The 11,762-nt window shown below is 40.0% G+C and overlaps 1 protein-coding gene across 1 annotated transcript; it reads right to left on the bottom strand.

Annotated features, from left to right (window-relative positions):
- Positions 1–427: 427 nt before the first annotated feature.
- snupn (snurportin 1) lies at positions 428–10,940 on the bottom strand. The gene is made up of 9 exons (XM_085357666.1): positions 10,888–10,940; positions 9,225–9,389; positions 8,289–8,472; positions 7,796–7,900; positions 3,667–3,763; positions 2,206–2,303; positions 1,948–2,025; positions 1,382–1,462; positions 428–1,289 (listed from the first exon to the last, which is right to left on the bottom strand). Exons 2-9 carry the CDS (start codon positions 9,380–9,382, stop codon positions 969–971), a joined length of 1,122 nt encoding a protein of 373 aa, XP_085213792.1. The 5' UTR covers positions 9,383–9,389; positions 10,888–10,940; the 3' UTR covers positions 428–968.
- Positions 10,941–11,762: the final 822 nt, after the last annotated feature.

Raw genomic sequence — 11,762 nt, 5'->3', positions numbered from 1 at the left:
CCTGTTGACAGTTTCCACCCTCCTCTTCACGGTTATGCAAATGGCTCAGTAAGCCAAATGTGGCTCAGCTCACAGGAGATGCTCATGAATGCTGCTATTGAGTGCTCTCTCATTATTACGAGTCATACACTGAAACATCACCTACTCAACACCTATACTGACAGAGCAATCAAGTCTGAACTGTCTACCTAGGGCTTTTAAACACAACACATTTTATGTATCCACATTAACATGTATGTATATTTTTTAAGGTTATCAATGTTGCCAGCTTTTCAGTGAAGGACTTATATTACAATGAAATATGTCATGTTTAACTTGCACTAATATTTTGACAAAATGTCTCAAATCAAACTGATTTAGTCTTTTAACAAAACTGCAAAAATCCAGCAGTCTGTGGTAACAAAGTGAATAGCAAAGCAAAGGCCAATAAAAAAACATTTATTTAGAATACACACAGTTTAAAACATTTCCTAAGCAATTTCAAATTCAACATTACATCGTAAAAACCCATGTCCCTGTTGCTGATAAGCACTAACTAACAGGATGTGACCAGTCAGCATTACCGCGCCTTCCAAATTGCTGAGTGTTCATTCTGCAGACTCTGTAGCGTTTGCTCAGCTAATGAGCGAACTGCTCCAAAAAATTTCTGCAATAAACCTGCATAAACTGACAACAGTAATGATGAGATGCTTCTTTTGCAAGACCCTGCTCAAGTGAAAAAAAGGGTAGATCACAACCTTCACTGTGCTGCACTTTGGCCATTTATGCCAACACGTTTCTCATTCTATTCTAACTGCAGCTGCAGACGTATGATGTTAGGAATATGCATGTGGTGAAATACTGTGTGAGGAAAGTCTTTTCAAGCTTTGCAATTGGTCAGATCTGCAGAACCATTCAGAAGAAATTCTAAAGAACCATATATGGGCTTTCACCACCATTTAGAATTTGCATCTCGTTAAGCCTCCCACTCAGATCTCCATATATGCTTCTCGTATTGGCGTCTGTTTCAAAGAGTTCAGAGTGTCCTCACTGCCCTGGTTTGGAGTGGACAGGTACTCTAACTCATACCCTCCGCTTCTGTTGACCGGGCGGACTTCACTTGATGTTTTCTTATGTTCCAGGATCTGCTGTAGCTGATGGCTGGCATATTCTGGCTTCTTGGTGAGAGGTCCTGCAGGAACTTCTATACCCAGGATGTCAGTGACCATGTAAGGGCGAAGCCAGCCGACCAGAGGGGTGCTGCCAGGGGTGTAGTGGGTCTGCCGATGGTAGAAGAGGAGACCATCCACCTGCAACCGGAAAACCAGAATTAAGGCAAACATGAAACACTGTTTGCATTTAAAGAATAACTGGAGATAAATAATTCACAGTCTGCTCTTACACTGAAGCTGTACTCTGCTGCCAGGGCTGCCTTTATTGATTCTGCTGTGCAGTCTGTGCTCTGGAGCCCCACAAACCGGAACTGTGGGACCAAACAAAAATCAGAGAACCACACTGCTAGCTCAAAACACAATTTGCCCTCTTGTCACATGTGAGAATTTGCCTTCCAGTGACGAATCTACTCAGTAAGCACTGAACCTGATTTAGCAGATTTGGCAGTTCCACACAAACACTTAAGAATGAATAGATGGACCTTGAACTCAAGCTCTCTCAGGCCTCCACAAACATCCATAACCTTAAAGATGTGTCACTTTAGGGCGCATTTAATACAAAAAATTGGGGGACTGATTTTCTTTTTTCTCCTTGGCCTGAGGAGTTCCACATTTAAGTTTGGGATTTTATTAAAACCATATGTGGAAATAATGAGCAAGGCACAACAAACACAATGCAGACAATGTGTGACTGTGTAAACACGTTGCAGTGTCCCAATTAACAAACAATAAACTTGGACTTTAAAAAAATGGAGGCACAAGGAAAAAGGCTTTGATTTGTGTTGCTGGTACACACAGGGTTGCGTTTGGTGATCTCTGATAGGCTGTCGGTCTCCTGGACTTTGGACTGGAGCCAAAAGAAACGGAACTCGGTCTGTTGACGAGAAATCAAGCAGTGAAAACAAAAAACTGCTTTTCACCTTCTGAGCCAATGAACTGGACAACATGGCAACACAACCCCCCCAACATAAGGCACATCTGTGTCCCAGACTCTGCTACTTATGCAATTAGACAAGCATTCCTGGATTGCTGGAAGATTAGAAGACAATCTTACTGGGCAGTCGTAGACCGGGTGGCCTCTCCAGCACATGACGTCCAGAATGTAGTAAGTTCTGTCCACCTCGCTGTAAATGCAGTCCAAGATTGTGTAGTCTGCATGCAGCACATTACAAAAAGAAGCTTTAAACTCTTATTACAACTTCATTCTCAATCAATAAAATCAAATAAGAAGGTATAACTTCATATTACAAAGGATCAGATATTCACTGCTGTGAAAAAGTAGTTACTCTTTTCTTGATTTCTTGTTGATTATTTTGCATATTTGACAGACTTAAATGCTTCAGATCATCAAACTAAATATAATATCAGATAAAGATAACCTGAATAAATACAAAATGCAGCTTTTAAATAATGATTTCATTTATTAAGGGATTTAAGTTATCCAACCTACCTGACCATCTGTGACCCAGTAATTACCTCCTAATCCTATCAGCTTGTGCAACAACTGCAGCCAACTGTTTGCAATAACTCATAATAATAATTTTGTCTCACTCTTCAAAATTGTTTTCATTCAGTCACATTGGGGGTTCATAAGCATGAATGGTCTGTAAAGTCATGCCAAATCCATTCCAGACTTTGTCTAGGCCACTCCAAAACTTTCATTCAGTTTGTTATTCAGCCAGTCAGAGGTGGACTTGCTGGTGTATGGATCATTGTACAGCTGCATAATCCAACGATTTTTTAGACTCCACTAACTACAGCAAGTTGTTCAGGTCCTGAAGCAGCAAAGCAGCCCCAGAAGATCACACTACCACCACCATGTTTGAGTGTTGGTCTGATGTTCTCTTTATGAAATCCAGTGTTAGTTTTACACCAGATGTAACAGGACTCAAACCTTCAACTTTCATTCTGTCAGCCCACTGAATGTTTTCCCAAAGGTCTTGGGGGAATCACAAAGATGTTTTGGTCAGCAGTGGTTTTCTCCTTTGAACTGTTTGCTCTGGCTCTTTGTTACTGCTTTGTCAGGTTTTTAAACTTGTCTCTTTTCTGTAAATGCCCACTTGAAATCAGGTTTTCTCAGTAATTTCCGCTTTGGTAGTTTTAATCTGAGTAAAAATCTCTTCACAAGAAATGCAGTGCTGCCTAAACTAACGGAAATATCTGAAACTCACATTCCATAGTTTTCTTTTCTTAAATGATAACATCGTCTAATCAAATGGAAATCATCTGCACTTGTACTTCATACACAAAACTCCAGCCTGTCAACTACTTGCCTAATCCCATGTAGTGAGCTGTACCGATTGTCCCACTAATATAGGTGGAGTTGAAAAGGATGTGAAAAAGCTTTGTGATTATCACATAAAAAAAGCGCCTGGAAGCTGTTTCGATGTGGCTGAAATGAAATAAACTCACAGGTGAATGGGAGAACCTGCTGTTTGCCGATCACTTCCTCGTGTTGTTAAAATGCCTAAGTGGCCCATTATAGAGATCCAAATACACAGTCGGGCCCACCTACCTTTTCCCATAGCAGAGTTGTGTCTGTTCCCACCAGGCAGCAGGGAGGGGAAACGGTTCACACAATAGCCACTTTTGGTGTACGCTGCAGTGGAACCCTTTAGAAGAAAACCAGAAACAATACAGGAGGGAAGAAACCAGTGTTATCATTTCATTTACATGTCTCCACAATTCTGTCAATGTGAGCATTAAAGAGCAGGAGTTAGAAACGGCTTTAACAATGTTTATGTTCAACTGTTAAAAGGGAGAAAAATAACTAGAATGTATTTTCCCCTCATGGTTGTCCTTATTTTCTCCATACATCAAAGGCAGCTATCAGACAAGTGCAGTGCATTTAGAGCTCCGCATGTAAGGTCAGCTCATTGAAATCTAATCATAGGAGATAATTTACATTCACTGGCCACTTTATTAGGTTTACACTGAGCACAGCTACACTGCTTCAATCTGACTGGAAGGGAACAATAGCTCAAATTATGACTCGCTACAACCAAAATATGCAGAAGAGCATCTCTTCCGGTCAGCATGACGCTGAGCCTTGAAGCAGAAGGGCTACAGCAGCAGAAGAAGTGTGATGAATCTCAATTTGTGCTGTCACATTCAGTCGATGGTGTAAGCACGAAAGCACAGATCCATCCTGCCTTGTATCAAGGGCTCAGGCTGCTGATGGTGGTGTAATAGTGTGGGGGATATTTGTGGCATCTGAGCATTGTTTGAGACACCACAGTTGACCCTTTATAACTACAGCGTAAAGGCAGGTCTGGCGGAAGTAGCAAGGTGACGTAAAAAAGCAGCGAGTGTATCATCACTAAATGTGTCACAATATTGCATTTCCTTGCAAAATGCCTATGATCAAATTAACTGCTTGCCTCTGTGCAATAAATGAGGCAAAGCTCTTTACATAAGTGGAGCAAGAACTTTTATGACTCATGTTGTCAGTTTTTAATTGTAATGTAGTTGTAATCAGTCATTTAACCTACAGAGAGGTAATCATATAGAGAAGGAGCTCAGTTTTCACAGCACAGTTTCACCAACAGTATGAGGACCACAGTCTTAATCAAGCGTGAATACTTAGTCTCATTCACTCTTCCTCAGGACATGGAAAACATCTTCATCTTAATCTCGTAACCTTTTTTTTTGTTTGTTTTTGGTGCTGATTCAGGGAATTCATTGACAGCGAGCTCGAGCCGTGATATAATGAACAAGGAACCAGATGACTGTAGATGCACAGTCATTATGATTTCCTCCATGGTTGCATCAGAGGGTGTGTGGTTTCAGTAACACTAGTACAACACCAGCTTCTGGGTGCAGTAAGAGGGAAAATGGGTGCAGTTCAGTTTCCTTGACATGACTACAATTTCAAGGAATCTCATCCAAGCATTTGACAGCCTTGCCATTACTCATGAACATCAACATCATCAGGTAAATTGCATATTTAAGGCTAAATCACATAAACAGCTGAGGAAAAAAAAAAAACCCTCAAGTGCACTTTTTCACAAGAGGCTACGATAGCTGCTTTCACTTCCCTAAATTGATGTCTTGGTGATGATATTGAAATTTCTACAGAGGATATAAGATCTTAAAGGGTTTGTCTGCGGTTGGGTTTTTGACTTTCTCGTTTCTCATGAATCAACAGAAGTCGTCCTGAGGATCACCGCTCCCCCTGCCTCCACGCAACTCGACTCCAATTTTACTCGTCAATTTGGAGTTCTGTCACAGCACGGTTCATTCTCGGAACACCTTCTATTCGACATACTTTTCCTCACTGCTGGTTAATGAACTGCATCTTATTTCAGATGATCTTTGCAAAACAAAATAATAAAGATGAAACACTTAGTGTGCTGTAATCACACTCCTGATTTTTTTCTTTTGTTTTAAAATCCTTTGTTGGTACAGCAGTGCACTCCTGCTCCCTCTTTAAAGCTCAAACTCACTATTTATTTGAGCTCTGACTAAATCATGCTGGTCGTCAACAAGACTTATCTAAAGGAAGAAAGGAGGTGTAAAAAGGCATCCACAGGTGAACCTGCAACCTGCTCTTCTCACTGCTCCTTTTTAGGGTTAAAAAGGCACATTTTAAAGTTCAGTTACCAAGTTTTCTAAACTTATTGAGCAATAGTTTTAATGTATATTGGTGATGCCAATATATACCACACTAATATTGTTTATGACTTCTGCTCTCCTTCTCCAATTTTTTACAGCCTTGGTACAGCCAGGATTATATGCACAGCAGCAAAAGAACACAAGGGAAGAAAGAAGGGACAGAAAGAAAAACTTTGGATATTAATAATGAATGTCAGGTATTTTATCTCCTCTGCACCTCTGAAGCTCCCGCTTTCAAACTCGCCCTGCTTTTTTGTTATTGGCAATAAGGATTGGACTTGATAACAACTCAGTGATTCCAATTCTCTTATCGCTTCTCATTGGCTCGGTTCTGGCAGTCCCCACCATCGGTAAGCAGCATAAAAAAATTACATTCATGCAAATTAATTGCATACTGTGGGTCAAATGTTTGTGCATGTTTGTTAAAGATATTTCCCCTCTTTGGTGTGATCAGTGTTGGAGTCATTGCTCAAAAAAGTCATCATTAAACATATAACACAGAACGCCTTTCTTAAAAGTAGTCCAGTACATCATTTAACTACTCCCAGGAAAAACTAATTTATTATACTGCAGGTTGCATTACTTTCATGCTACTCTGTAAAATAGCTGAAACACCGTTTCATGATCATTATTTAACAATATAAACCTGAGGCTACAACCACACACACCAACACAAATCCCTAATGAGGACACATCTCTAAGATCTTTCTCTTAGCACAATACAAAGCTGACCACACAGAGTGAAGATGAAGAAAAAAGACATCGCTACAGTGACTTTGCTTTAGAAATGGGAACAGGTAGCAAGAGAGGCTGCAGCCTGACTGCTCATCTGCTCGTTACCTGTTGAAGTTCAGGGTCTGGCTGCTGGGGTCGGCATTCGCTCAGCTTTCACTCTGGGTTCTTGGCTAGCTTAGCGTTAGCATGCTGTCTGTGCAGATGCTTGCAAAGAACCGAAGTTGTGTAAGCAGCATAATGCAGCTGTTTCTATCCTTGGTGCAGTGTGCACCTTTATCTTGTCCTTTTGTGCAATAAAAATAATATGTCTATATCCATGCCATGGACTGCGTTGCTATTTCCCTCTGACACATGAACTGAAATCAGCTGTGAGTGCAAGAACTGATAAGCAGGATCGATATGCAGACAAACAATTCCAAGGAATTGGACTACTGGGAAAGGGTTCTACAAGAATTGGTTCTCGATTCCCATCCCTAGTTGGCAAGTTAAATGAATGGCAATGCAAACACAACACAGTCAGCTCAACTTGGAAATTTGGTGATGATGGATGGATGACCTGTGCCGATGACCTACTTGAGCTCAAAATCAGTACGCTGCCACAAGTTTAAAGAGGAAAACCACCAAAAAACGCTCAAGAAGATCCCATCTGATTATTTTGTAGGTATTTTTTTTTTAGCTTTTAAACCAAATTCTTCGCTTTATTTTTTCACTTTCTAAATGGAAAAAAGTGGTATAAGCATGACACATATTAAAAACCTCCGTGTTGCTTTTTTTAATCATTTCTGGAGCACACAGTCATCTTTCTAATTTAATCTACTGATTCTAATCTATTGACTGTGACTCTTTATCGCAGCTCGAGGAAAATTCTCTCAAACTGTTTGCCACATTATTAAGATATTGGGCAGCGTACCTCTGACAAGGTGGCTCATTTCAAACACAGACACAATCCACATCGTCCTCTGCAATACCACGAAGGCAGCGTTGAAATAAAAAGCAACAGATGCAAAGTACAACAATCCTCTCCAAACACACTCACTTTAGCACTGCACTCAAACTGCAGGAAATACTGACTGCTGTTTTTCAAAGACTGATACGACTTTTGATCAGGACTGCAAGATGACAATCTGATGATTCAAAAATTCAGAAATCAGTAAGCCTTCTGTTTCAGTCATCGCTGTGAATAGTGACTACAAAAAAGGAATGTTTAAAGAGATGACTTTAAAGTTACTCGCTAGATTCTGAAATTCAGAAACAGGCATCAACGTGGAGGCAAAGAAAAGAGGAACGGCTCCTACCTTAGAGGCAACAATCAGAGATCTTTTGCCCACAGGAGAGACCACCATCAGCCAATCAGTGTCCAGCTCTGATGGTATATCCACTAGCCACTCTGATAGCATGAGCTGAGGAGGAAAAGGGACATGTCACCTTCATCAAAACTTTATTTAAGCCTACAAGAATGACAATGACAATGAACACAACAGTGTGAGTTATTACAGAGTTTCATGTTTGGTGACCAGGAGCCCCACTTTATAACAGACTGTCATGCCACATTTTAGCTAGCTTTAGTATTCAGAAGTTAGTACACCAAAAAAGACACTTTTCTTTCAGACTCAGAAACAAAAACTTTCCCACACAAACAAACTCTTTGTTCCATGCTTTGTTTGTTGGGATCTGCCTGCTCTATTCTCCAGACCGGAGTTGTAACTTTAGGACTCAAGCGCCCTCTGCTGGAAAAGACAGGAATTCAACAAAACTTCACACAGCAATGTCCATGCATCAAACACTGACCTGGTTTGCATAATGTTTTGGCAGCTTCCTCCTCTCGATCTCCATCTCCTCCTCTTCTGTGTTGCCATCTTGTGCTCGTTCTCCCTCCTCCTGTTTCTCCATTTCTTCCTCCCCATCACTGTCTGCCCCCGTCCAATCCCCATCAGCCAGACGCCGTGCATGGTTGACATAGTTTAACCTTTTACTAAAATAAGAAATGGAAAAAGAGTCACTGAGATGCTTTTGCATGGCGCAGTGTAAACATATAGTGTTTTACACCTGTTTAAGCTTATCTCCACTGGTTGCCAGTGAGGATTTGAATGGAGTTCAAGAAAAGCCGTTCATGGTTTGGCTCTTTCCTACATCTCTGACCTCTTACAACCCTATTCAGCTTCCAGGTCCCTCTGGTGAGCTGATCAGATGCTTCGAAGTGTCCCACGCTTCACATTTACCAAAACAAGCTTTATAAATAAATCTGAGTTGAGTTGGGGCTGTGATGGTATGGGGGATATTTGTTGACACGCTCCTTCCCCCTTAGTGCCAACTGATGCATGTAAAATGCCACAGCTTGTCTGAGTGTTCTTGATGAATATGTTCATCCCTTTATGGCCACAGTTTACTCATTTTCTGATGACACAGTGCAAGGTAACACATCATGTCATAAAGAATCATCTCAAACTGGTTTCTTGAGCATGACGAGTTCACTGTACTCAAATGACCTTCACAGTGGTGAAGAGGATTTGTCTCCTGGACAAAGCCGACACATCTGGAGCGACTGTGTGACAAAATCATGTTAGTGTAGAGCAAAATCTCCGAGGACTGTTTGCAGTACCGTGTTGAATCTGTGCCATGAGGAATTAAAGCAGTTCGGAATATCAAAGAGGGTCCAGGAAATATGTACCTAATAAACTGTCAGGTAAGACTATGTAGATGTTAAATAATGAGCTGGATGATTACCTTTTTTGCCAATCAAGAAAACGCTGCCGTCGCTCACTCTGCTCCAGCACACTGTACTTGCTTTTGTACTGGGCCAGCCGAGGGTGGGGGCAGGCTGTACTGTTGGGCTCCTTGGACACAGCAAAGCTGGCCGAGAGGGCTTGGGTCAGGTCATCCATGAGGGCACTGAAAATCAACACCCCAGTACTTATTTTATATTACAAGGAAGAGTGGTTAATAGGTCTGAGAAGTAAGACTACAGGCAACCCAGTGGCTTATCTGTTTTTGTGTGCTAGAGCTCTTGTACAGGTTAGCTTGAAAGATTAACAATATGTACTTCAACGTAGTCATTATATTCTAATGCTCAGTGTTTGTTGAGATGCACCAGTGTTTATGTGCTTTTAATTTACTGCAGATATCTTCTGACAGTTTGGTTGCGCATTTAAATTTAAGCCATATTGAATGATTCAGGCCTATCAGCATGTGTTCAAAGATAGTGTGATAAAGAGCGGAAAGAGTTTCGATGTCTCGATTTCCCTTGAAATAGGGACACATCTACCTATCTCTGAATGTTCATTTAAATTACAATGTTGGATTGTAGCAACTTATTAAAACTATATGAAATAATATGACTAGTGTCCCACTTTCGATTTATGGTCATGGTTGTTTTGCATTTGGCACATTATTTGGCCTCAACATAAAAGTAAAGTTAAAGTAAATTAAAACATTTTTCTACAGCACCTTTCAAGGCAAATATCAAAAAGTGCTTCATAACAAAATGCCAAAAATATAACAACATAAAGTTACCCATAAGCAAGTTTGTAAAGACGAATTTGTAGCTGCTTTTTAAAAATATCACCAGACCACAGATCTCAGTCCAACTCCCCACCACACAGTGGCAGATTTAGTTGACTTCACACATAACACTATATTTTTAACGTATTTATAATTAAAGTTTGAGGATTTCGTTTCTAAATTAAACTCTTATTTTTCCAAAGCCCATGGGTAATCGTTTTACATATTCATGATCTTAATAATGACGTGACTACTTATGAATACTTCTTCATAATCTGTACATCCTTAATAATTCATCAGCTAATTTCTACAAATTAAGTATGTCATGGCCGATTATTTGACCTTCATAAACCAGCGTTAGTAGCAATGTTAACATCTAGTCCAATTTGCCCCCCACGATCACCGAGAGCTTAGGATCATCCTGTATGTACTCTAAATCAAATATAGTCTATAGAAAGTGCGGGTACAAGTGACTTTGCTTGTACAACATTTACACACTTAACTAGGACAAACATGTGCTGATTGACGGGATGTTTTTTTAATTTAAGCTTAATATTGCACAGGTAATACCAATATAATCAAGCACCAAACGCCCTGGTCTAGTGGGGCATCTGTCTAGATTGTACTTCGCGGAAAAAGGCCAGAAAAGCCTCCTATTACGGACTACTACAACTGGCCAGTCACATAGCTTAGCTGCTAGCATTGCATCGCGCTAAACCTGCTAGCACGCTCTGGTTGCTAACTATGCAACCAGTTAGGAACTTTGACCCTAGCGCGTTTTGCAACAAAAACGTGCTTTCGTACAAACTATACACAAATACTGGACTCAAACGCAATGCAGTAAACTTTATGAGATGTTAGTTTTCACAAAGCTAGCGTAAACAGATACCTTGGACATTCAGGGAGGGTGCTGCCGAAACGTCACGCTGTCATCATTTTTGCCGGGTGGCGTTTTTCAGTTGGCCGACAAAAAAGCTCAACCTAACCCGGAGTTTGTTTTTTCACACGATAGAAATAATATCGGTCACTTATGTGGAACTATTACAAAAACAAAACACTCTCAAAGTTATCCTAGCAAATTTGACGGTGCTAAACGTGTTAAATAAATAAAGTAGGGTAAAAACAACAACGTTTAAATGTAGAGGAGTTAAAAAGTATAAAGGAGGCCACATAAACATGTACTGTATATAAATTCAGTTTAAACGCAGCACTTAAATGAGACTATTACGGCTACATTGTTGCTCGGTTGGATAGTCTAACACCTTATGTCTAAGAATTTATTGAAGCTTTGAAATATATATCATATCAACGTTATTGTGGTAGCCAATAGGAAGTAGGTTTCCTAAATTATAAAGACTATATTTAATAGTAGTAAGCATCACTGCAATAACAATAATACACTAAATCGTAATTATCGCCAACATTAAGCTTAACTATAGTGTAAAGTATAATTTATTATTCTTTTTTATACTTTTTAAAATTTAAGTTGACTTTCTGAGTTAATAGTTTTTCTTTCATTATTTTCAGAAACCTGGTATTTATTTTCATTATTCAAGACAAAATATACAAGAATAAACAAAACAAACAAACTAAACTCGAAAATACAAAACTATAATACGCCTGGTAACCCACGACATAAATTGTGCTTGGATGTTGTAATCTTCACTGTATGTAATGCTCCTGGAGGGGGCGGCATCGAGCCTGTTCCGCCTCTTCCAAACAATATAAAGGAGCTGATGAAAAAAAAAAGGCGAAGTTGCCTTC

This window comes from Diplotaxodon limnothrissa, linkage group LG7 (assembly GCF_057381915.1).
Source record: "Diplotaxodon limnothrissa isolate DT_005_m linkage group LG7, D_limnothrissa_male_GT1.1, whole genome shotgun sequence".
NCBI lineage: Eukaryota > Metazoa > Chordata > Actinopteri > Cichliformes > Cichlidae > Diplotaxodon > Diplotaxodon limnothrissa.
Note: the sequence above shows the minus strand (reverse complement) of the source record. Positions and strands in the feature narration are given on the sequence as shown.

Bases quoted from the DNA above. Each gene is read 5' to 3' on its own strand.
- snupn (XM_085357666.1), bottom strand. From the start codon at position 9,382: ATGGATGACCTGACCCAAGCCCTCTCGGCCAGCTTTGCTGTGTCCAAG. The intron at 7,901-8,288 runs GTCAGTGTTTGA...TTTCCTCCTCAG, and splicing joins CAAAACATTATGCAAACCAG to CTCATGCTATCAGAGTGGCT. The intron at 2,304-3,666 runs GTAGGTGGGCCC...TGCTGCATGCAG, and splicing joins CAACTCTGCTATGGGAAAAG to ACTACACAATCTTGGACTGC.